This window comes from Tribolium castaneum, chromosome 7 (assembly GCF_031307605.1).
Source record: "Tribolium castaneum strain GA2 chromosome 7, icTriCast1.1, whole genome shotgun sequence".
In the NCBI taxonomy this organism is placed as follows: domain Eukaryota; kingdom Metazoa; phylum Arthropoda; class Insecta; order Coleoptera; family Tenebrionidae; genus Tribolium; species Tribolium castaneum.
The window spans coordinates 1,393,359-1,418,769 of NC_087400.1; the positions used below are offsets into that span (position 1 = coordinate 1,393,359).

The following is a 25,411-nucleotide window of genomic DNA, read 5'->3' on the forward strand; positions in this document are numbered from 1 at the left end:
TATAAATTCAAAACTGGCGCGTCAGGTGTGCAACCACATGACGTTTCCTCTCTAGTTCTCGTAGTGCGAGAAATGGCGGACGAGAAAAATGTGGAGAAAACAATTTCGGAAGACTTGGTCGTTACCAAGTATAAAATGGCCGGAGAAATTGTTAACAGTAAGTTGAAACGTCGCTCTTGAGCCCCCCAAAAAAAACACCCTCGGCTAAATTCACCCAGCGCCATATGCTCCAACCATGTGGTCTCCCAGCAAGCGTTGGCCCCCGTTTCGGTCATAACTAGTTTTTTTTCAGGAATTTTGAAACAAGTTCTCGAAAAATGTAAGCCAGGCAGCTCAGTTCGCGAGATTTGCGAGTTCGGAGACCAGCTTATCACGGAAGAAACGAGCAAAGTTTTCAAGAAGGAGAAGGAGCTAAAGAAGGGAATTGCCTTCCCGACGTGTGTCTCGGTCAACAACTGTATTTGCCATTTTTCTCCCATTGCCAGTGAGTCTGATTATGTCCTGAAGGACGGGGATATGGTCAAAGTGTAAGTGAAAAAAAAAATCTCTAATGGGACACAACCAGCTTAAGGGTTAAAATTAAATTAAATGGTTTTTGCGCCAAAAATTGCGGAACAGTACCATACAGTCTTATTCAAGTTTAGAGAATCAAGTAACACGTTATTTTTATTTTCTTGTCAAATGTTCGATCCTGGCGCCGAGCTTTTGTTGTATGATGAACTAAAATTGGCGGCAAATTTGAATGTTTTATTTTTAACACATTGTGTTAGATGTTAGGTTTAGAGAAAAACGAGTGACATATTTTCGGGTCCGTTCTTTGAGAAAATAATTTTGGTCAAAACTGTGTTGCTATCGTCTTTTGTTTTCGACTTATAAACAAAAGTTGACATTTTAGTGAAATATTAAAAAATTCATATCTTCCTTGTTGTGAAAGATACACATTTGAAACAAAGACATTATTACTTTTTTACAGAGAATTTAATAATGTTATCAGTAATCTTTCTTAATTACAAAGTTGTATTTTTTTAAAATGAGAATCATAGTTGGCTATGACATTTTCGAAAAGCCTATTTTTTTCTGAACTCAAAACAATATAAATATAGTTTGATATTTTTATATATTTTTGATAAAAATATATTTAAAATATTTGAAAGTAGTTGGCCATGGAAAAATTATTTCACATAAAAGGTGTGAATAATCTAGAAATTTTGTGAACGGTTATTAAAGTAAAAAATGTGAAATTATAAAAATAAGTTAAAGTTATTTTCAATTGAACAAACATACGAGCGTCGCAGATTTTAATTACATAAAAAAGGTGCAGAAAATTGCAAACGATGTCTCACTACCACTAGATGACACTTTTTTTATGATTTAGTGCAATGGAGGTGACGTTGATAATGTTGTGTATTTTTTTACCGCAGATGGAATTTGATTTTGGTGTTTGGATTGACATTTTTTTGTAAAATAAAATTTTATTGATACGCAATCATACAATTAATAAGATTTTTCTTCTTCCGACATTTCATGTTTAAAATTGGAAAATAGAATGACAACGTAAGCTTGCCATTTTAAATATAATAACAAATAATTTTTATTAATTGCAAAAATTTGATATAATAAAAATTTATTGGCTGTTTTTGAATTAATTAGCGTTTAAAAAATCATTAAATTATAAATACTTGTTGGGTAATACAATTTTCATAGTTTTAATTTAAAATCCAAAATTTTTTCATGGCCTACTATAAAAAAGGCGAAATGTTTTGTTTTTTCTTAAATATTCAAAATAAATGTATTACACAAATAGACATATCAAATCAGAAAAAAATAAGTTTTTCGAAAATTTCACAGCCAACTATGATTCCAATTTAAAAAAATACAACTTTATGTTATTACAGTTAAACGAATGGTTGAAAAAAATCGCTGATAACATTATTAGATTCTCTGAAAAAAAGTGCCTTGTGTATAATGTCTGTGTTTCAAATGTGTATCTTTTATAATAAAAAAGATATGATTTTTTTAAGATTAGAACTCTGGTTGTGTCCTGCTTCCAAAAATTAACTCCATGATGATTTATTTAACTCCAATTGATCCAACTGAAATCAGTGATTGCAAATATACGATCTGATGTAATATTATTATAAAAAAAAATAGTTATGCCTTTTAATGTGCTATCTTGCCCCTTTTTTTTAGTGATTTGGGCGCGCATATCGACGGTTTCATCGCCGTGGTGGCCCACACGATAATCCTAGGTGTCTCAAGCGAGCACAAGGCCACCGATCGAAAAGCCGACGTAATGCTCGCAGCACATTATGCTTCCGAAGCCGCTCTAAGACTACTAAAGCCCGGCAACGAAACATACACAATCACTGACGCCGTTCAAAGAGTGGCCGAATCGTTCAAATGTAAGCCAGTCGAGGGCATGTTAAGCCACCAACTGAAACAGTTCAAAATCGACGGCGAGAAAACCATCATTCAAAACCCGAACGAAGCGCAGAAGAAAGAGCACGAAAAGTTCGAACTGGACAAGCATGAGGTGTATGCCATGGACGTGCTGATCAGCACCGGCGAAGGCGTGGGCAGAGAGGGCGATAATCGTGTCTCGATTTACAAAAAAACCGACGAAACTTATCAGTTAAAACTCAAAGCTTCGAGGATGTTTTACAGCGAAGTGCGCACCAAGCACGGGAATATGCCCTTCAACTTGAGGAGTTTTCAGGACGAGACCAAGGCCAAAATGGGGGTGGTGGAGTGCGTCAAAAATAAGTTAATAGAACCGTTCCAAGTGCTTTACGAAAAACCGGGTATGTTTCTTCCCCTGTTATGGAATTTTTTATCTAGCGTTGATTTTTTTCCATTTTCAGGCGAATTTGTGGCCCATTTCAAGTTCACGGTGTTGTTGATGCCGAACGGCCCCCACAAAATCACAGGGCTGCCTTTCGACCCCGAACTGTACAAATCGGAGCACTCCATCAGCGATCCACAAGTCCAGTCGATACTCAAGAGTTCTGCTAACCCTAAAGCTGCCAAAAAGAAAAAAAGGAAGACGGAAGGTGAAGTGGACCAACCAATGGAAGTCGAAGCTGTAGCTTAAAAACAAATACTAGTTTTATACAAGCTTTCTCCTCACACTCGGCACTTTGTATTATTTTATTATCTAAGTTTTGTATTTCATTTCTTTTTTAAATTTTCATGACGAGATTTTTTCTTCAATAAAACTGACCCCAAGTGTTGAAATTGTTAACTTTAATAGATTTTATATTGCTGTGACAGCAATATGATGAATGAATAAATATAGTGTTTGGTAGTTGGGCTTTAATTTCAACTGCACGTGTAATTAAAAATGTTTACACCTTTTCAGTAATTGATAATCCTAATCGAAGAAAAAAGACAAATTAAAAAATGATGATAGAACATTATCTTTTCCTTTTTGGAGTGTAGCCTCGACGTTTCGATCGTCCTCTTGAACTGCTTCGCCTCTTGTCCTTCCTGCGGGAACGCGATCGGGACCTGCGGCGTCTCTTCGACTGCCTAAAAACAGGAAAAAAGGTGTTCCGAAAATATATTTGCGAATAAATTCTACTAAGATTTTTTGGCTTATTCGTGATAATTTTTGCAAAATAATGACGTTTCTGCATTAAAAACAAATAATTAGCAAAATGTTTTTGATTTTTGACCCAGTTAGATGCCTTTTTTTTAATTTAAAATATTTTGTATGTGTAACTGTTTGTATGTCCAAATACTCCGAAATTAAGAGGTTTTGAGAAAAACGAGTGACACATTCTATGGTCCCTTTTTTGAGAAAATAATTTTGGTCAAAACCGCATCTCGCTATCGTCTTTTGTTTTCGACTTATTAACAAAAGTTGACATTTTAACGAAATCTTAAAAAAATCATATCTTCCTTATTATAAAAGATATCCATTTGAAACGAAGACATTATACAGGCACTTTTTTTCAGAGAATTTAATAATGTTATCAGCGATTTTTTTCAACCATTCGTTTAACTGTAATAACATAAAGTTGTATTTTTTTAAATAGGAATCATAGTTGGCTGTGACATTTTCGAAAAGATTATTTTTTTCTGATTTTATATGTCTATTTGTGTAATACATTAATTTTAAAACATTTTTAATTTTAAACATTTCGCTTTTTCTTTATAGTAGGCCATGAAAACATTTTGGATTTTTAATTAAAACTATGAAAATTGTATTACCCAACAAGTACTTATAATTTAATGATTTTTTTAACCCTAATTAATTCAAAAACAGCATAATAAATTTTTATTAGATCAAATTTTTGCAATTAATAAAAATTATTTATTTTTATATTTAAAATGGCAAGCTTACGTTGTCATTCTATTTTCCAATTTTAAACACGAAATGTCGGAAGAAGAAAAATCTTATTAATTGTATGATTGCGTATCAATAAAATTTTATTTTACAAAAAAATGTCAATCCAAACACCAAAATCAAATTCCATCTGCGGTAAAAAAATACACAACATTATCAACGTCACCTCCATTGCACTAAATCATAAAAAAGTGGCATCAAGTGGTCGTGACACATCGTTTGCAATTTTCTGCACATTTTTTATGTAATTAAAATCTGCGACGCTCGTATATTTGTTCAATTGAAAATAACTTTAACTTATTTTTATAATTTCACATTTTTTACTTTAATAACCGTTCACAAAATTTCTAGATTATTCACACCTTTCATGTGAAATAATTTTTCCATGGCCAACTACTTTAAAATATTTTAAATATATTTTTATCAAAAATATATAAAAACATCAAACTATATTTATATTGTTTTGAGTTCAGAAAAAAATAAGCTTTTCGAAAATGTCATAGCCAACTATGATTCTCATTTAAAAAAATACAACTTTGTTATTACAGCTAAACGAATGATTAAAAAAAATTGCTGATAACATTATTAAATTCTCTGTAAAAAAGTGCCTGTATAATGTCTGTGTTTCAAATGTGTATCATTTATAATAAGGAAGATATAAAAAATAAACTTTTGTTTATAAGTCGAAGATGCGGTTTTGACCAAAATTATTCTTTCAAAAAACGGACCCGAGAATGTGTCACTCGTTTTTCTCTAAACATTTTAGTTTTTGACTCGAAAAAAAGTTTACCTCGAAGAATCGCTTGAACTGTCGCTATAACTGCTCGAACTGGAACTATAACTCCTCTCTCGTTTCGCTTTACTCGAACTATTCTTATCCAACTCTTGCAACACTTTATAAGTCTTCAACAACTTCTCCTTCTCAATCGCCTCACGTTTCGCCTTCTTTGCCTTCTCCAACATATCAGCCTCCTCTTTCGCCTTCCGATGCTTCTCCTCCAGCAATTTTTGCTCCACCTCTTTCTTCTTCTTCATTTCCAGCAATTCCATCTGTTTCCGCAAAATCAACAACTTCTTATACTTCTCTTCAGCATCGTCAATCTTCTGATTGTTGCTTTCGTGTTTTTTTGCTTTTTTCTCATCCTCGGACGATTTCGAGCGATTTCTCGTCGCCTTTTCTTTATCTGGAGACGGTGTTTTGCGACTCCTGGAGTGTCTATTATGCGAGCGCCTGGACCTGGACCTTGGCGACCTCCGGTATTTCCGGTCACGTGACGGGTAGGGAACATAGCGCCCGCGATCCCGTCGGACGAAACCTCTCCGAACGGGCCTCCGGTCTTCAAACGGACGTCTTTCAACCCGCCGTCGGTTCGCTTCACGATAATTACCGTTTTTATATTCATTATCGGGCTTTTCCGTCTCGAATTTATTACGTCCAGTCCGTAAAACCTCCTCTTTCTTGTTCGCAGCTTCGGGAAGTGCTCGTTTCTTGTCGTCGTTTTGCTTCGTTTCGTTTTTCGCCGCCTCCTCTTCGCCGGTCTTCACCTGGACGCCCAACGCCATCGCCATGACGTCGCTCTTTGTGTTGTTAATCATCGCGTCTTTGTTGTTTTTCTGGTCGGTTTCGTTATTTGGGTTGAAAGTGCCAGGGAGTGGGTACTGGACGAGGCTTGGGACTTGTTTTTTTACCGTTTCTTCCTCCTCGGATTGGTTGTCTTCGTAGTCGAGGGCGTTGTAATCGACTTCTTTGTTTTTGTCGTCGTTGGTTGTGGGGTCTGGTTCATTGTCGTCGGGTTGGGTTTCTTCAATTTTGCGGCGTTCTTCACGTTTTCGGCGCTCTTGTTCGAGTTTTTCGAATTCGGAGAGTTTTATCACGCGGGACTCTTCCTTACGCCAATGCAGGGGCGTGCCGCTGCGGGAGCGGCTTCGGGACGGGGTTCTGTATCTCTGAAAAGTGGAAAAAAATTGTAAGTAACGTAAGGTAAAAGTAACTATTAATTTTATTTTTTCGGAAAATTAAAAAACTTTTTTCGACTGTGAAAAAAAAGAGCGACAATCATGCCTTAATGAACTTTTTTCTTAAAATACTTTAAGAACTTAATAATTTAATAAATAATTCGTTTATTACTAGAAATACAAATCAATAGGCAATAAGACAAAAATCTTCAAAATTGCAAGAAAATCAACAATTTAAGGTGATTTACCAAACTATTTTTTTTTATAACATAAGGTATTCGGACAAAATAACAATTATTTAAAGTTTTAGAAAGATACATTTTTTTGCTTCATGTTTTTCCGTGTAGCGATTTTATTGATTTTTGTAAAAAACAAGGTTAATTAGAAAGTCTAGGGCCTTAATGAAGCCAACTGTTATTTTTTCAAATGGTGGACCGATAATCACGTAACAATTTTTTTTTGGTACAAGTAACTTTATTAATTTTATTTTTTCGAAAAATTAAAAAACTTTTTTCGACTGTAAAAAAAAGAGCGACAATCATGCCTTGATGAACTTTTTTCTTAAGATATTTTAAGAACTTAATAATTTAATAAATAATTCGTTTATTACTAGAAATACAAATCAATAGGCAATAAGACAAAAATCTTCAAAATTGCAAGAAAATCAACAATTTAAGGTGATTTACCAAACTATTTTTTTTATAACATAAGGTATTCGGACAAAATAACGATTATTTAAAGAGGGTAATAATTTAAAGTTTCAGAAAGATACATTTTTTTTGCTTCATGTTTTTCCGTGTAGCGATTTGATTGATTTTTGTAAAAAACAAAGTTTATTAGAAAGTCTAGGGCCTTAATGAAGCCAACTGTTATTTTTTCAAATGGTGGACCGATAATCACGGAACACTTTTTTTTGGTACAAGTAACTTTAATTTTATTTTTTCGAAAAATTACAAAATTTTTTCGACTGTAAAAAAAAGAGCGACAATCATGCCTTAATGAACTTTTTTCTTAAAATACTTTAAGAACTTAATAATTTAATAAATAATTCGTTTATTACTAGAAATACAAATCAATAGGCAATAAGACAAAAATCTTCAAAATTGCAAGAAAATCAACAATTTAAGGTGATTTACCAAACTATTTTTTTTATAACATAAGGTATTCGGACAAAATAACGATTATTTAAAGAGGGTAATAATTTAAAGTTTCAGAAAGATACATTTTTTTTGCTTCATGTTTTTCCGTGTAGCGATTTGATTGATTTTTGTAAAAAACAAAGTTTATTAGAAAGTCTAGGGCCTTAATGAAGCCAACTGTTATTTTTTCAAATGGTGGACCGATAATCACGGAACACTTTTTTTTGGTACAAGTAACTTTAATTTTATTTTTTCGAAAAATTACAAAATTTTTTCGACTGTAAAAAAAAGAGCGACAATCATGCCTTAATGAACTTTTTTCTTAAAATACTTTAAGAACTTAATAATTTAATAAATAATTCGTTTATTACTAGAAATACAAATCAATAGGCAATAAGACAAAAATCTTCAAAATTGCAAGAAAATCAACAATTTAAGGTGATTTACCAAACTATTTTTTTTATAACATAAGGTATTCGGACAAAATAACGATTATTTAAAGAGGGTAATAATTTAAAGTTTCAGAAAGATACATTTTTTTTGCTTCATGTTTTTCCGTGTAGCGATTTGATTGATTTTTGTAAAAAACAAAGTTTATTAGAAAGTCTAGGGCCTTAATGAAGCCAACTGTTATTTTTTCAAATGGTGGACCGATAATCACGGAACACTTTTTTTTGGTACAAGTAACTTTAATTTTATTTTTTCGAAAAATTACAAAATTTTTTCGACTGTAAAAAAAAGAGCGACAATCATGCCTTAATGAACTTTTTTCTTAAAATACTTTAAGAACTTAATAATTTAATAAATAATTCGTTTATTACTAGAAATACAAATCAATAGGCAATAAGACAAAAATCTTCAAAATTGCAAGAAAATCAACAATTTAAGGTGATTTACCAAACTATTTTTTTTATAACATAAGGTATTCGGACAAAATAACGATTATTTAAAGAGGGTAATAATTTAAAGTTTCAGAAAGATACATTTTTTTTGCTTCATGTTTTTCCGTGTAGCGATTTGATTGATTTTTGTAAAAAACAAAGTTTATTAGAAAGTCTAGGGCCTTAATGAAGCCAACTGTTATTTTTTCAAATGGTGGACCGATAATCACGGAACACTTTTTTTTGGTACAAGTAACTTTAATTTTATTTTTTCGAAAAATTACAAAATTTTTTCGACTGTAAAAAAAAGAGCGACAATCATGCCTTAATGAACTTTTTTCTTAAAATACTTTAAGAACTTAATAATTTAATAAATAATTCGTTTATTACTAGAAATACAAATCAATAGGCAATAAGACAAAAATCTTCAAAATTGCAAGAAAATCAACAATTTAAGGTGATTTACCAAACTATTTTTTTTATAACATAAGGTATACGGACAAAATAACGATTATTTAAAGAGAGTAATAATTTAAAGTTTCAGAAAGGAAATTTTTTTTGCTTCATGTTTTTCCGTGTGGCGATTTTATTGATTTTTGTAAAAAACAAGGTTTATTTTCTAGGGTCCTAGGGTCTAGGGCCTTAATGAAGGCAACTGTTTTTGACCAAACACTTACGAATTTTCCCCTTCCTTTGATAATTCGGCCACTTTTGGTCGTAATGGGGCGATCTCTTCGGTTAAAACTGTGATTATCCCACTCTCGACGATTCCGATCTCTTCTAAAATCATCTGTAAGAAAATTATTATTATTTTTAATAATAATAATAATTCGAGAAAAACCTTTTCTTTTTTTGTTAAACTTTCGGTCCTTATCTTTTTCTTGCGGACCTCTCATTAGAAATTTATTGAATGGAACGTCCGGGATATCATCAGGGTTAATATCAGTGACTGTGGCCAAAGGGTGAAGATCTTTCAGTTCGCCTTCCTCTTCCGAATCGGTTTTTCTAAATTACGAAAAAAAATAATAATACATAAATAATAAAATTTTGAAGCTCACCCTTTGTGTTTCTTTTCTTTCTTCTCCTTCTTTTTGTCTTTTTTGTGTTTCTTTTTTTTCTTTTCATCGCCGGATGATTCCTCCTCGTTTTCGTTTTCTTCCTTCTTCTTCTTCTTGTCCTTTTTCGCTGAAATTTTTTTGTTGATTTGTTGTTAATTTTTGCCAGTTTTCTTACCTTTGACCTGTCTTACAAGTTCGCCACACTTGACAATTTTCGCGTCTTGAAGTGGCCGACTGTTGGCATCAACTGGTAGTGATTCAATCTGACGTACAACATCAACTCCTCCGACAACACGTCCAAAGACAACATGTACACTAGAAATTTTTTATTTGAGTAGAATTTGATTTTATCAATTAAAAGTGAAACTCACTTGTCGAGATGAGGGGCCGGTTGTGTAGTACTATAACACAAAACATGACAAGATATGATCAGCGAAGGCCAGGATAGATGGGAACAGACGTACTGCTACAGAACAACAAAAGTAACTGTTCTGTAACACATCTCTTAAAGCGACTGAGAAAATCATTCAAATGTCAATATTTTCTCTACAATTATTTGAAAAACACTTTGAAAAAAATCAGTTGTCCAATTGGACAAAAATATGTCTTTTGCTTAAAACTCACATAAAGAATTGAGAACCGTTTGTGTCCTTTCCTCGATTTGCCATTGATAGGAGAAGAGGTTGGTCGTGTTTCAGTTCAAAATTTTCATCTGAAAATAAATTATCGCTATTTACAAAAAAATTAATTATTTGAACGAGTGACACATTCTCGGATCCGTTTTTTGAGAGAATAATTTTGGTCAAAACCGCATCTTGCTATCGTCTTTTGTTTTCGACTTATAAACAAAAGTTGACATTTCAGTGAAATATTAAAAAAATCATATCTTCCTTATTATAAAAGATACACATTTAAAACAAAGACATTATACAGGCACTTTTTTACAGAGAATTTAGTAATGTTATCAGCGATTTTTTTTAATCATTCGTTTAGCTGTAATAACATAAAGTTGTATTTTGTTAAATGAGAATCATAATTGGCTATGACATTTTCGAAAAGCTTGTTTTTTTATGAACTCAAAACAATATAAATATAGTTTGATATTTTTATATATTTTTGATAAAAAATATATTTAAAATATTTGAAAGTAGTTGGCCATGGAAAAATTATTTCACATAAAAGGTGTGAATAATCTAGAAATTTTGTGAACGGTTATTAAAGTAAAAAATGTGAAATTATAAAAATAAGTTAGTTATTTTCAATTGAACAAATATACGAGCGTCGCAGATTTTAATTACATAAAAAATGTGCAGACAATTGCAAACGATGTGTCACTACCACTTGATGCCACTTTTTTATGATTTAGTGCAATGGAGGTGACGTTGATAATGTTGTGTATTTTTTTACCGCAGATGGAATTTGATTTTGGTGTTTGGATTGACATTTTTTTGTAAAATAAAATTTTATTGATACGCAATCATACAATTAATAAGATTTTTCTTCTTCCGACATTTCATGTTTAAAACTGGAAAATAGAATGACAACGTAAGCTTGCCATTTTAAATATAAAAACAAATAATTTTTATTAATTGCAAAAATTTGATCTAATAAAAATTTATTATGCTGTTTTTGAATTAATTAGGGTTTAAAAAATCATTAAATTATAAATACTTGTTGGGTAATACAATTTTCATAGTTTTAATTAAGAATTCAAAATTTTTTCATGGCCTACTACAAAGAAAAAGCGAAATGTTTTGTTTATTCTTAAATATTTAAAATTAATGTATTACACAAATAAATATATCAAATCAGAAAAAATAAGCTTTTCGAACTTTATGTTATTACAGTTAAACGAATGGTTGAAAAAAATCGCTGATAACATTGTTAGATTCTCTGAAAGAAAGTCCCTGTGTAATTTAAAAGAATGTGTTTATGAAAAAACCTAGTGCAAAAAGAAAAATGTCGCAACGTCACGATATCATCAAAAAACGTGTGCAAACAAGATAAGAATTAAATTACCGGATGCTTTTTATCAACAAATGGTTTTCAGTTTCAGTTTTTACTTGAGTAATTTGAATGGAATTTCAGATCAAGTGTGTAAGTTAAACCGTCAAAATGTGAATCAGCATGGCCAACCCAAACAGTTATTTTTTACCCCTTAGTATATTTTTTTTAAATCCGCACCCACCTTCAAAAGTTCCTCCATAGACACTCTCACCCCCAGTCCCATTCCCATTGGAAAAATCCCCTCCCTGGATGATAAAATCCTTGACGACTCGATGGAAAACCACCCCCTGAACGCAAACCAATCAATCAAGAGACCACCGCCGTTTCAATCAATACAGACCTTGAAATGCAACGCTTTCTTCGTATTCACCCCAATGCCCTTTTCCCCCGTACACAAACACCTGAAATTTTCGCATGTTTTCGGCACAATATCAGTAAATAACTCAAAAACAATGCGTCCGGACTGCAAACCGCCGATCGAAACATCGAAAAAGCAGCGGACGCGTTCTTTGGGCTGCTCCTCCATCTAAAAAATAAATTGCAATAGTAATGACATTCAAAAAGTGTTATCAGCGTCGCTGATTAATTAGTTAGGGAAGCACCTTACTTTTAATCAAAAATCACTGATTGATTGAGTCACCGAACGGACGATAATCAATTTGAAGCGAATTTTCACCGATTTTTCGTTTTTTTTAGTGGAATTTGCGGCAAAAAAACATTTTTCGCGAACACAACGCTACAACCAGCCACAGCGTAATATCTAGGGAGTTTTAGGCGGATGCGGGCACGCGCCTAATTTAAACAACTAACTTACAATTATTAAAATGCGTGCAAAAACGTAATCAAAATTTTAAAAAATCGAGCAAATTTATTTAGCACTTTTTGCGTAAATGTACAATCAAGCGTTTGGTATTAAAAATGCCTAAATAATTATCTTTAATGTTATTGAAATTAGTTTGGGGTTTTTGCTTCAAGTTGGTTGGTGTTGACCGGTCATCTTTCAAGCACATAACCTGAAAATAACCCGATAACTAAATTAAAAAAAATCAATTATTACGAAACATGTTCAGGTAATAACACTCATATAATACAGTTTAATGTTTTATTTCAATTTTTAATTTTTTGCACACTTGTTACATAATGACAGGTTCGCCATCAAGGTTGGGTTAGCTGCAAGCGCAGTTTATTATTTAAATAACGAAGGGATTTGGAAAGAGAGCAAGGAATCACTGAAAGCGTACGATAAACTAAACACCACACTTGAGCCCTATGTGCAAGAGGCGCGAAAACAGGTCCCCTTTGAGGTACAGAGCCCCCCACAAAATTATTTTTTAGGGACTTGTTCTTGCAGTTGCCTCAGTTTCCCAGTGGGGGCAGCAAGGTTTATAATGTCCAGGTTTGCTGGAACAAAGGGGTGACGGCAACGTTTCAATTTTTGAGTGAATTACCGCATAAAGTGAACAAGTGGGCGGATGAAGGAATTTCGGCTATTTTGCAAAATCCGGACATGCAAAAAGTGTTTGAAGCTTCCGGGGATACAAAGGATGGGAAAAAGTAGAAGTGGTTGTTAATATGTTGTAAATAAAATGTGTGGCTGTATCAATAAAAATTGATTCATGATTTTTTTGTTATTATTAACTAAACCCATTAAATTTGTTATTGGATTTTTTTTACAAAAAATAGTCATTGATAATTCAAAAGGGTCCCCTTTTTTAGAATTATTTGCACTATCGTAATAGTCCGAATAAAAAGAAATACTTCACTTTTTCCCTTTTTTTTTGATAACTAGGAATTTATTCTAAAGCATTTTAACTATCGCATTCAGTGCATATTTTTACGTACAAGACGCTTAGACGCCTGACTTAAACATTTTTTGCTAAATTATACCCAAAAATTAGGTTTTTTTTTTAAGTATGCAATTTGGTATGAAGGTGTGTTTGCTTGATTGCATATATAACTGGATTTTTTTAACAACTTATTTTTCGTTATATTTTTTTTAAGCTGAAAAATTTTATATTTACAGTAGACCGAAAAAGATAAAAATAATACAAAATACATCATTTTTAATGGTTTGGTTTGGCATATTTTACCAAAATTATCGAAAAAAATAAATAAATAAAACTTCTTGCAAAAACTGTGTGTGAGTGAAAAACGTATTAAAACGTACAAAAAAGGGTAAAATAAACTTTATTTTTTAACTGAAATAATAATTGGTTATTATTATAAGTAATAAGAAAAGTTGTTTATTTTTTGTCAGAAATAATGTTTAAATCCGCAAACGCTAGCTGTTGTCTTTTGCTATTGGTATCATTATTATTTAACACTGAAATTTTGTAATTACGATAATAATGAGTTTAAAACTGCCATTCCAACATTGATTTTAAAAAAAATGTAAAAGAAATAAAAACTAGAATCTTATATATGTATTTTTGCCAAAAGTTCTTTTGTTCATAAAAATGGCAATCAAACTGAACACACAAAAAAATTTGACCTTGTTTTTGCAGAAACAATATTTACTTAAAAAGGGCAAAAATAACCCAATTATACTTAAAAATTCCCAGCAAAAATTGTTCTTAAAACTGAAAAAACGCTTAAAAAAGCCCGAAAATGTGTAAATAAACGCGCCATTTTACAACTTTTCGGCCAGAATACAGAATAAATTGACTTTTTAATCCTAACTTTTAGTTAAACCGACCGTAAGCATGATTTTTCCTATCTTAAAAAAATTATTATTAGATTTTTTTGTTGTTTTTTTACAAAAAATGCTAAATGTTAATTGAGTAGTGTTGCCAACAGATTTTTTTGACACAATACTTTATCTCCATGTTTGCAATCAGTCCATGACCTTTCAGAATTAAGAATATAGTAAACAATAATTTTAATTCCGTCCGATAAGATATCGCTAATTTCGTATCAACTCGTTATCAGAAATTGCTCCTCTCATTCATAAAACTCCATTTTTACTATAGTACTAAACCATGATAGTATAGTATAGAAAACAAATGACCATCAAGTAACCAAATGCCACTAGATCTGGTTCCGCGGTGCCATGATGATCGAAACGTTTATTTCTCCATTATTCAGTGTTTTTTTTAATGGAAGAATTGCAAAGTAGTGCGCATGACGATAACGTATATGCTAAATGGTTGGTTATTCGTTCGTACGGCCTCTGCCTACATGGGGGTGAAAGTGGGATACGCGCATTGGCAACACGAGAGTATAGGCCAGGGGGGTTTTGCACTCCCGGGGAGATGAAAAGGGACGACCAATGACGACTGCTTATTTTAAAACAAGCGCGTATTTATTAGGGATTTCATTAAATTATATTTTTTGACGTAACAATGACATCTACGCTTGCGCGCAGATCGCTAAAAAGATCGCGCCGAAAATATCGCGCCAAAAGTGTTGTTTTGTCACTCATCGTTCAACGTGTTACCGGAAGTATGTAGCAATTATTTGTTTCATCGTTTAATCAAAGCAAAAATTCTGATTACAGTTCGTTAGTGAGTCAATTCCTGGTGTTGAGCGCCGACCAAAAAGATAAGTATCTCTTGTTTTGTTAATATAACCTCATCTTTTTGATTGGTGTTTCTTTCTATTTTAAAGGCATTGGTCTCTGGGCTGGAGTGACGGATTTTTGATTTCTACTACTCAAGCGAACTTTAGTCATGGCTGGTTATCGCAAATATTCCTGCAAATACCCCGGATGCACCAGTGGTTATGTTCCCAACAAAGGACATGCCAACAAGCATTTCTTCACCTTCCCTAAGAATCTAAAGCTTCACGAATTGTGGAGGAATGCCTGCAAAATTGAGGATCCTGTAAGTTCAAAATTTTGGCGTTTTCTCGATTTAGGGTATTTCAGAATTTACTTTTAAGTTTCTTATTTGCGCTCGAGTGTGTCAGTGCACTGCATGTACCTCCTCGTGGTCGTAGCGTGGGCAACTGTTTGCTGACAGACAAGGTAAAAGTCATTGCAAAGAAGGCCTTATTTTGTTTTAAGTCTGGAGCAGACAGGCAAAACATGCCAACACTAACTGATTTAATTTTTTGATAATTTTTGTATAATTAAGAAATAATACAATACTTTAATTTTTTGAAAAATTTAATTTGTTATGTTACTCAAGTGTACAATAAAAATGTTAACAAAATCTGTGTTTTATTACCCCAAAACAACTTTTTTTGTAAGTTTCATTGCAAATTTTGTTTAAAATAAATATAAAATGTTTTCATTTCGTTTAAAATGAAAATATTTTTTTTTATTTTAAACAATTTGCAATAAAACTTGTAAGATAAAAATAATAAAAAACAGAATATAAAAGGAATTTATTCAAACGTGGCGCTTTACCGTGGTAGTAACGCACTTCAGCACCAGAGGCGCTGTATTCTCGTGTTGCCAGTGATTTACTAGGGAATTATCACTTCTTAACCTTTACTGTTCTGTGTCTGCCTATACTATCGAAAACATCGTGCGTTAGTTAAGTGTTGTGTGGTGTCTTGCGTGTTATCAAAGTTCCCAAATGAGTACTTATTTATGGCGTTGCGAATTCTTCAATTCGGCATTGTGTTTGCAATAGGATACTATCTCGGCCCTGCATCGCGTAAGTAGCCCCCGAAAATCGCGTATCCTTCGCCGAAAACATTGAAAACATTCGAGTGTGTACCCAACCAATATGGCGGGTTGTTTAGATTGTCTCTAAGATTTCCAAATGATAGGAAAAAATTGGACGCTTCCTTGACGTTGCCACGCATCTAGTCGCTTTGACAACCAACAAACATCGACCGATGCTCAACTGTCATACCTGTCAGTTTTGTTATTGTATTGTTCGAGCACAGCTACCTGCGATGCTGCTGCAAACGCACATTTTTTAACGCGCTGGGATCGATTTCCTGTCGGATATTTTTCTTAATAAATTATTAATCACGAGTTGATGTGGCCATGACTTTCCTTTGTTAATAGAAAAATTTTGACGAAATTCTCAAGTGCGTAGAAACTGCGATGTTTCGTAACTATCATGTCGTAACATTATCAGGTGGGACACCACGTTTGGGACTTCCGGGGAATTACTACAAGAATTATTATTGATCTGCTCTTGTTTTAATTGTTTGACACTGAATTTTTGAAATTGTCAACAAAACCTGTCAAAGTGTTGATGTTAAACGACTTTTTTCCGAATTTTTTTCATACGCACAGAGGTCTAGTATAAAAAATAATATAGAAAAATCAGTAAGTAAAACAAATTAATATATTTCCGATTGACACTGGCAATTTATTTGGGTATTTTTGCATACAAGGTGAATTAAAACTATGGAATCAAGTGCTCCTTGCTAAAACTATTAATTTTTGTAAAAATAAGATTTTTTGATTTCTTTTTTGTTTTGAAAGTTGGAGAAGAATATTTAAAAAACTAAATCTGATGTTGTTAATTTAACAAAAAATTATAGTGTATTTGGGTACCTACTGTCAAAGTGACAATAGTTACAGGGTTATTCTTTTATAACCTACTTTAGAAACTTAACTTCTAACATAGCTAGAGCCTTAAAATTTTGTATACGATCCATATCGACTATTCTGAGATCATCTAAGTTATTGTCAAAATGGCTGAGCTTTCGGAACTACGAGAAATTAGCTCTAACTTTAAAATGTTTATCGTTAATCAAGTAAGCATTGAAAAATGGTTAAAGGTGAAATAAAACTATGAAGTCAAGTGCTCTTTATTAAAATTAATAATTTTTGTAAAAAGAATAAGATTTTTTAATTTCTTTTTTGTTTCGAAAGTTAGAGAAGAATATTTAAATACCATGTGAAATTACATCAGAAAAAAAAAATCTGATATGTTAATTTAACAAAAAAATATAGTATATTTGGGTACCATTAGAAACTTTTTAACTTCTAACATAGCTAGAGCCTTAAAATTTTGTACACGATTCAAATCGACTATTCGGAGTTCATCTAAGTTATTTTCAAAATGGCTGAGCTTTCGGAACTACGAGAAATTAGCTCTAACTTTGAAATTTTCATCGTTAATCAAGTAAGCCTTGCAAAAACAATTTTCAAACTTCAACGTTTTATTTAGTTTTTAGCTGGTTCATTGTCAAATAGGCAGTAAAACAATAATATTTAATTATGATTCATTATTATAATTTATGTAAAAAAATTTTGATCATCAATTTCAAAAAAATCATAGTAGCTTTTGCATTTTGGCAAATGACAATTCTGATGATTTTATGACTTTTTGTACTCTTGGTTATTACGTGCAAAAAGAATTATTCACTTTACTTCACTGTGGTATTGCATAAAAATATTGACATGTCAAAAATTGTGACAGATGAGATAGTGAGTTTTAAAAGACTAATTCAAAGATGCAATAAAAATATGTGGTTACTATTTAAAATATTTCAAATTTGGCACCAATTTCATATCGTTCCGGAAGTTCAGCCATTTTGAAAATAATTTAGTTGAACTCAAAATGGCCGATTTAGATCGTATATAAAATTTTAAGGCTGTAGCTATGTTAGAAGTTAAAAATGTAGGTTATAAAAGGATAACCCTGTATTATTTTTTAAGTTACAAGTTTACTGTCACTTTGACAGTAGATACCTAAATACACTATTATTTTTTTTTGATGTAGCTTCACATTATCTCTAACTTTTAAAACAAAAAAGAAATAAAAAAACTTATTCTTTTCACAAAAAGTAATAGTTTTAGCAAAGCACACTCGATTCCATAGTTTTTTAATTCACTTTAAAGCTCTAGCTGTATTAGAAGTCCAAAAGTTTCTAATGTAGGACCTATAAAAGAATCAGCCTGTAGATGTATCTTTTTTTGACACTAGTAATTCATTTAAGTGTTTTTTGTTCAGTAAGTGAAAATGAATTGTTATCTTTGAATTGATTGAATTTTTTTTATTTATCACTCAAATTACGAGAGAACGGAAGTCCCATTAACAACAAGATCGTGATATTTCTAAAGTTTCAATCCGGCTGTAGCGTCTTGCTTTGATGATTAATCCTTCTTGTGTGGCATATTGTTATCTGAGGTTTCCCTCGAGAACATCACCGCACATCATAAAAGCAACACATCGTTGTAAAATTTAAAGATTGTTATTTTTTGCAGTTGCGTTGATTTTACGTCATAGACAGACATATACTTTTCAGGTGGGAGGCATTATTATCAAACACCCTCGAGAAACAGCCGAAAATAAATTCCGAACTTAATGTCTTTGTGGGTGTTTGGTGTAAAAACAAATCTCGGAAATTTTTCTCACTTATTACAATACAGGGCAGAGTCAAGCCAACAATCAACTTTCTTCCGGGTTTCGATTTTGAATAAAGCGCTTTTTATCGGTAAACTGGTTTACAACTCCACAGCCAACTGCTACTCTTTTGTGCCAACTTTATTCGTAATTAAAAAGCCAATTGAACGAGTGACAAGGTTTTGACGTGCTTTATGTGCACACGATTTCAGTCCAATTTTTGTCATTGTTCTGCAACTATTTGCAAAAAAACAAAAAAATAGCATTATTATGTTGACGTCATATTTTTTTGGACACTCTGTATATAAAACGCGTAACAACAGTTACGATGCGCAAGGTTACTTGATTTAGTTTTCGTGTTCAAGGCTGTAAGCTTGTCAAATTCGCCAAAATTTCATTAATAAAAAACGTAAATAAAGTTTGAGAAATGTTGGTTTTTTGTTATGTTTCCCAAACAAACAAACAGGCAACTTCCGCAGATGTGATGTCACCATCGCAAGCTCGTTGAATTTTTTGCTCGTATTTTTTCATCCTTGCCGAAATATGCAGCAACTTCCCAGCATTGGAGTCCTTGAGACGAAGATCGTCCATTCGTTGGTTGGTCCCCAACGAGCCTGGCTTGTGTATGTTTATATAATACGTGACCCCCCGTAACAATAATGCAGTGTCTGGGTCAGTAACGAAGCCCAAAATATAAAAGGCGCAGGTCAGTTACTGCAAACCGTTGCACATTTGCTGCCACCATTGAAATACGATATTCTGGCACCGAATTGGCGACTATTTATAATCGATACACGTTGCCCATATGCTGATTACCACATTCCTTATCCAGTTATCGCCGCATTAGATAACAGAAACGAAAAATAAATAATCATAGGGAAAAGTCACTGTGTCGTTGAAATATTTTTGTAATTTGCCGCCATTTTGACGCTTTAATGGGCATCTTAACGTCATCAAGTGACATGTCATAAAAGTCATTGTCATTATTTGACAGAACATTTTACGAGAATTTTTAGGTTAGTAGGAAGCAATGTTGGGACTGTATTTTTGCAAATTCCTCAAATTTCATGCAAGATTACCTCCATTGTCATCCAGACTCGAAACAAATTCGAAATCAATTTTTTACTTTCAAAATTGAGTTATTACCAACTGTCACAAAAATCCCTAAATCGACAAACTAACAATTTTTGTTTAAAAATGGCATAAAGGGGGCAAATTATACAAAATAGTAAAAAAATCTCGTTTCACAGGAACTTAAAACGCTCATTTTTTCAAAAAACTTGTGGCTAACGCCACGAATTCGTGCCATTATGAGACTTTTTTTAATATACTATTATTTCTACACAATTTCTACGAGATGTATGCCCAAAATTATGGAAGAATGCCTAAAAAATTAATTTTAAGTCATCATGACGTCAGAGGCCGAGAACCGCCCACTAGATTTTGATTGGTTCACTAACCTGACGTAACAAAATAACGCGCATCCTAGATTCAAGCGCAAATCAAAAGGTTATCTTCATGTTCATATAACATTTAACGTGTTTTTGTGGTGTGTGTAAACAATTATGTGATGACAGCGTAAACAACATAAGAAATACAAAAATTAACCTAAATCAGTTGATCATGAAAACCTCTAATCATTCTATCGTTGACTCGAAATAGTGAATGCGCATGCGCGCTTTGAAATGAGAGTACGTACCTCAGCCTACTGCGTTACGCGATCAAAAATTGCTTTTTTGGCCTTACTACTGAAAATTTTTTAAAATAAAAAAACAAGGGTAACCTAATTTTTTATGAATTTTCCAAAAATGCAGTTTAAAAATTTGCGGGACCGGTCCATTAAATGTATTTGACTTTTTTGTGAACAGGGATATATTTCTGGGAAAAAGAATACCTTTTAAAAAAAATTATGACATTCAATCAGTTTGGTAGTTTAATATGTAATTTAGTACTTTGAACTTGAATCATTGCCAACTTTGTCCTGACAGTTCCTTTATACTCGATGAAAAAATATTTTTTTTTTAAAATAAAATTAAACATTGGATTAAAAAAGTTGTGGTGTTCACTAAAATGAAACCCTCACTGTATAACTTAACAAAGTTTTATGAATGCATATGCATTTATGAAATGTGCATATTTTCAATGTTTTTCGGCATGAAAGCGCAAAAATTACAAATAATCTATGTGTAAGCAAGTAGAAATTTCCGGTTTGTCATAAAAAAAAATATGCAAAATAAAAAAATTATCAAAAAATAGTATGTTGCGTTATTGTAATTTTATTTTTTGTTTTTTGGTTTTTACAATTTAAATTATCACAAATTCTTCTGGAAATCTGGAAATAGTTGTTACAAACAACGGTCGAACCATTTTAGTTTCATAAAGTCCAAGAAAAGTGTTAGAGCAGATAAAATTTTCGAAAGTACATTATTACTTAATTGATTTTCATTTAAATTTATTATTTATTTATTATTTCTTATTAGATATCAAGTAATGAAGCTTTAATAGAAGAGAAATTCTAAATGTCCAAATTTTGATTTTTTTAATTCTAGTAATTTTTTTAATGGTAGCTAAGTTAATTTTTCAAGTTATTGTTAAAAACAACAATGTCTTGGATTTAAAAATCCAAAAAAGAGCAAATCAGAGTCGAACACTTGTCATTTTTCCTAGATCAAGGATGCCTTGGAATATTTTGAGGAAATTTTCGGAAATACGTTAGTAGGTGTCAAAAACGTCTTGACTATAAGTTTCATTTCAAAAAAAAAAAAATCTAACCGTGCTAAATTTTAAATTCATTTTTGTGGTTAGATCAAGTATGCCTTGGAATATTTTGATAGAATTTTCGAAAAAAACGTCACTAGGCGCCAAATAAAATGTGGGTAAAATTTGGACAAATTATCTTTACTACAAGCCTCAAGAAAAGGAAAATTTAAACTAGGCGAAGTTCTACATAATTTTTTTGTAGCAAAGTTAATTTTCAAGTTTTTTATTTTTTAATTTGGAAATAGGTTTTTGTTACAAACAATAGTCAAATTATTTTGGTTTTAAAAAGCCCAAGAAAGGTCATAGACCAGAATCAATAAGCACTTGTCATTTTTTGCTAAATCAAGTATGCCTTGTAATATTTTGATAAAATTTTCGAAAGTACATTATTACTTAATTGATTTTGATTTAATTTATTATTTATTTATTATTTCTTATTAGATATCAAGTAATGAAGCTTTAATACGAGTAGAAGAGAAATTCTAAATGTCCAAATTTTAATTTTTTTAATTCTAGTAATTTTTTTAAAATTGTAGCTAAGTTAATTTTTCAAGTTATTGTTAAAAACAACAGTGTCTTGGATTTAAAAATCCAAAAAAGAGCAAATCAGAGTCGAACACTTGTCATTTTTCCTAGATCAAGGATGCCTTGGAATATTTTGATAAAATTTTCGAAAAAACGTCACTAGGCGCCAAATAAAATGTGGATAAAATTTAGCTTTACTACAAGCCTCAAGAAAGGGAAAATTTAAACTAGGCGAAGTTCTAGATAATTTTTTTGTAGCAAAGTTAATTTTCAAGTTTTGTATTTTAATTTGGAAATAGGTTTTTGTTACAAATAATAGTCAAATTATTTTGGTTTTAAAAAGTCCAAGAAAGGTCATAGACCAGAATCAATAAGCACTTGTCATTTTTTGCTAAATCAAGTATGCCTTGTAATATTTTGATAAAATTTTCGAAAAGACGTTATCAGGTGTCGGACAAAACAATCTATTAATGGAAAAAGTCTGAAAATATTTCTTTGCTCCAAACAATTTTTGGGTCATTCTAGGTCTAAAAAATTCTCAGGTAATTTGATGCACTTTTGATTTTTTTCTATGTAAACCTCCGAAGTTGAGTCATTTGCTAAGTCTTAAAAATAAAATTCAAAGTATCTAGTGTGTATACACGAAAATATCTCTCAAACATAAATCGCTATAAAATTGATCGGCCTTAGGTGTATTTATAGAAATATTTACCTAATGTTATAAAGTCCGCGTTTCATTGCAACCATTTTGAATTGTAATCGCGCAAATGCTGTGCAATAAATTCCCCACTTTCAGCTACTAATTGGCGTAAAGATAAATAAATTGCTGTGGAAAATAATTTATGTAAAAATTAGTGACTAACAAAACTAAGCGAATCATGCACTTTCCATTGGCTGTCGCGTATTTTAAGACGCAAAAGTAGGGCTTGGCAACGCTCGCATTGGCCGATATTTTTGCACCTTAGCCACTCTCGCAGTGTGGGCGGAAAGTTTGTCAGACTTTAAGTAAAAAAAGCTTGTTTTCCAACTGATGGAGCAAAAAAATTCAATGAGGGAAATTCCAATTGAAAAATTGGAAAAATACACTGTTGCAAGCTTGCAGTCTGCGCCACAATCTTGCGTAAACAGTAGATAATTCGAAATGCGTTTTAGAAAAATGATCGCCATCATTGAATATCAGTTTCCGTCGAGTCGACTTATCTTTCCCTGACTTGTCATTGTTTATTGTTAATTCGAACTTTGTTTTTTTTAAGTATTGTCTAATAAACCTGGAAGAAATCCCGGTTTATTAGCAATAATGAAGGCAACAACCTTTCGAACTAGTATTGTGATGCTTCAGTGAGTTGACGTAAAATGAAATATGTCATTACATGAGTGTGCGATGTTTTCATTCATGAAAATGCGGAGTAAAATAAACAAAATAAAAAATTAATAATTTTCAATGTAAAAATCCAAATGACCGCGACAATTCAGAAGTCATTAGCCCAACTATTAATTGAAGAATTTGTATGTTAATTCATAACGGCACTGGAATTCACTGTAATTGAAAAATTGCAGTGCAATTTCAGCATTTTAATGGTTGTGGCCATTTAGGGTCATTTAATAATCAAACAAGTATTTGGTCAGAACGAAAAGGTGAAATTTGTGTTTGTGTTATCTTATCTAAATATTATTCAATACATTTTTTTTTGCTAAAAATAAGTACATAAATCATTGTCCCGTTGTGTCGTGTTATAATAGCCAAAGTTCTATTGAATCAAGAGCTATTACTAAACCGAAATGATAAGCGGTTTGAATATTGAACCAAGTTGGTGATTATATTAAATTTGTTTGTTGACCTGTTTACATGAAGACGATAGTAAGCGCTGTAATAATTGTTACACGTTCTCTTTTCGGTGATTCTACGACTATTGTGTACATTCAAGACGAATTATTAGTACAAAGAGTTGAGAAATGTTATGGGGGAATAACCCTGAGCTGTTAAAGAAAATAGAAAAATAAAACTTATTTAAACTACATATAATTGCATTGCCACGCACATTACGTAAGTGTGCAAAATTTCAGTTCATTCGGACAACAGGAACCCATTCAACTTTGGCTCCGAAAAGATGAAACAGACAGACAGACAACAAAGCAAGTTAAATAAAAATTAAAAAAAAATACGTTATATCTGCAAACAACTTTTTTATTTCATTTTTGATTGTTGGCACTAAAGCTAGGATTGGCCTAAAAAACCTTAATTGAAGTTTTGTGGTTCACAATTCGTCGAATTTTTTTTTTCAGAATTTTTTTATTATCCGAATTTTTACTACTTTCACTAGTTTTTGAGATATAGAGAGCGCAACCTCCACTTCAGCGTCTAAAAATTCGTCAAAAAACGCAATTTCAATTAGGTTTGCGGACTCCAATGTATATAGAATTGCATTTTTACGCAGATTATGTAAGTATGCAAGATTTCGGTTCATGCGGACAACAGGAACCCTCTCAAACTTGACTCGGAAAATATGAAACAGACAGACAGACAACAAAGCAAGTTAAATAAAAGCTAAATTAATAATAAAATGATAAATAAATTCTAACTAGACGATTAAATATATCTGCAAAAAAGTCAGAAACTATGCCATTAATGAGGAAAAACTTTTTATTTCATTTTTGTTTGTTGGTACTAAAGCTAGGGTTGGCCTAAAAGCCTTAATTCAAGTTTTGTGGTTCACAACTCGCCGAATTTTTTTTTTCAAAATTTTTTTATTCAAATTTTTACTACTTTTACTAGTTTTTGAGATGTAGAGAGTGCATCCTTCACTTCAGCGTCTAAAAATTCGTCAAAAAAACGCAATATCAATTAAGTTTGCGGACTCCACTGTATATAGAATTGCACTGTTACGTAGATTACGTAAGTATGCAAGATTTCGGTTCATGCGGACAACAGGAACCCTCTCAAACTTGACTTGGAAAATATGAAACAGACACACAGACAACAAAGCAAGTTAAATAAAAGCTAAATTAATAATAAAATGATAAATAAATGGTAACTAGACACTTAAATATATCTGCAAAAAAGTCAGAAACTATGCCATTAATGAGGAAAAACTTTTTTTTTCATTTTTGTTTGTTGGTACTAAAGCTAGGGTTGGCCTAAAAGCCTTAATTCAAGTTTTGTGGTTCACAATTCGACGAATTTTTTTTTTCAAAATTTTTTTATTATCCGAATTTTTACTATTTTTACTAGTTTTTGAGATATAGAGAGCGCAACCTCCACTTCAGCGTCTAAAAATTCGTCAAAAAAAACGCAATTTCAATTAGGTTTGCGGACTCCACTGTATATAGAATCGCATTGTTACGCAGATTACGTAAGTATGCAAGATTTCAATTCATGCCGACAACAGGAACCCTCTCAAACTTGACTCAGAAAATATGAAACAGACAGACAGACAACAAAGCAAGTCAAATAAAAACAAAATTAATAATAAAATGATAAGTA

General features: G+C 31.9%; 4 protein-coding genes and 1 long non-coding RNA gene across 7 annotated transcripts in view; 4 read left to right on the forward strand and 1 right to left on the reverse strand.

Annotated features, from left to right (window-relative positions):
* Window positions 1-3: 3 nt before the first annotated feature.
* On the forward strand, window positions 4-3,304 carry LOC658078 (uncharacterized protein). The gene is made up of 4 exons (XM_964491.5): window positions 4-157; window positions 293-527; window positions 2,191-2,801; window positions 2,862-3,304. The coding sequence occupies exons 1-4, from the start codon at window positions 73-75 to the stop codon at window positions 3,089-3,091; spliced, it is 1,161 nt and encodes a 386-aa protein (XP_969584.1). The 5' UTR covers window positions 4-72; the 3' UTR covers window positions 3,092-3,304.
* Window positions 3,298-12,160, reverse strand: Moca-cyp. 3 transcript variants are annotated; one of them, XM_008200576.3, is made up of 11 exons: window positions 11,997-12,159; window positions 11,730-11,915; window positions 11,571-11,676; window positions 10,007-10,094; window positions 9,754-9,783; window positions 9,558-9,697; window positions 9,383-9,509; window positions 9,166-9,329; window positions 9,002-9,114; window positions 5,139-6,295; window positions 3,298-3,528 (listed from the first exon to the last, which is right to left on the reverse strand). In XM_008200576.3, the coding sequence occupies exons 2-11, from the start codon at window positions 11,913-11,915 to the stop codon at window positions 3,414-3,416; spliced, it is 2,226 nt and encodes a 741-aa protein (XP_008198798.1). In that variant the 5' UTR covers window positions 11,997-12,159; the 3' UTR covers window positions 3,298-3,413. The 3 variants fall into 3 exon arrangements, with proteins under 3 accessions (XP_008198798.1, XP_064214199.1, XP_064214200.1); XM_064358129.1 differs by having other exon boundaries at window positions 9,002-9,329; window positions 11,997-12,160; XM_064358130.1 differs by having other exon boundaries at window positions 9,002-9,329; window positions 11,992-12,160.
* Window positions 12,161-12,308: 148 nt separating this feature from the next.
* Window positions 12,309-13,009, forward strand: QIL1. The gene is made up of 3 exons (XM_008200561.3): window positions 12,309-12,459; window positions 12,537-12,693; window positions 12,741-13,009. Exons 1-3 carry the CDS (start codon window positions 12,452-12,454, stop codon window positions 12,945-12,947), a joined length of 372 nt encoding a protein of 123 aa, XP_008198783.1. The 5' UTR covers window positions 12,309-12,451; the 3' UTR covers window positions 12,948-13,009.
* Window positions 13,010-14,539: 1,530 nt separating this feature from the next.
* On the forward strand, window positions 14,540-15,540 carry LOC135266825 (uncharacterized). Its single transcript, XR_010335023.1, has 2 exons — window positions 14,540-14,830; window positions 14,886-15,540. It is a non-coding gene; the product is annotated as an uncharacterized LOC135266825 (long non-coding RNA).
* A 315-nt stretch (window positions 15,541-15,855) lies between these two features.
* LOC103314474 (protogenin A-like) overlaps window positions 15,856-25,411 on the forward strand; it is a 42,418-nt gene continuing 32,862 nt past the window's right edge. Inside the window, exon 1 of the mRNA XM_064358128.1 lies at window positions 15,856-15,990. Coding sequence (XP_064214198.1) covers window positions 15,924-15,990 — 67 coding nt within the window. The 5' untranslated portion in view covers window positions 15,856-15,923. The remainder of the gene's footprint in view (window positions 15,991-25,411) is intronic.

Excerpts from the sequence above, each read along its gene's own strand:
- Moca-cyp (XM_064358129.1), bottom strand. The coding sequence starts at position 11,915 with ATGGAGGAGCAGCCCAAAGAACGCGTCCGCTGCTTTTTCGATGTTTCG. Across the intron at positions 9,698-9,753 it reads CCGGCCCCTCATCTCGACAA|TGTACATGTTGTCTTTGGAC; the intron begins GTGAGTTTCACT and ends AAAAATTTCTAG. Across the intron at positions 9,330-9,382 it reads AAAGAAAAGAAACACAAAGG|AAAAACCGATTCGGAAGAGG; the intron begins GTGAGCTTCAAA and ends TTCGTAATTTAG.
- QIL1 (XM_008200561.3), top strand. Across the intron at positions 12,694-12,740 it reads GAAAACAGGTCCCCTTTGAG|TTGCCTCAGTTTCCCAGTGG; the intron begins GTACAGAGCCCC and ends TTGTTCTTGCAG.
- LOC658078 (XM_964491.5), top strand. The coding sequence starts at position 73 with ATGGCGGACGAGAAAAATGTGGAGAAAACAATTTCGGAAGACTTGGTC. Across the intron at positions 528-2,190 it reads GACGGGGATATGGTCAAAGT|TGATTTGGGCGCGCATATCG; the intron begins GTAAGTGAAAAA and ends CCTTTTTTTTAG. Across the intron at positions 2,802-2,861 it reads AGTGCTTTACGAAAAACCGG|GCGAATTTGTGGCCCATTTC; the intron begins GTATGTTTCTTC and ends TTCCATTTTCAG.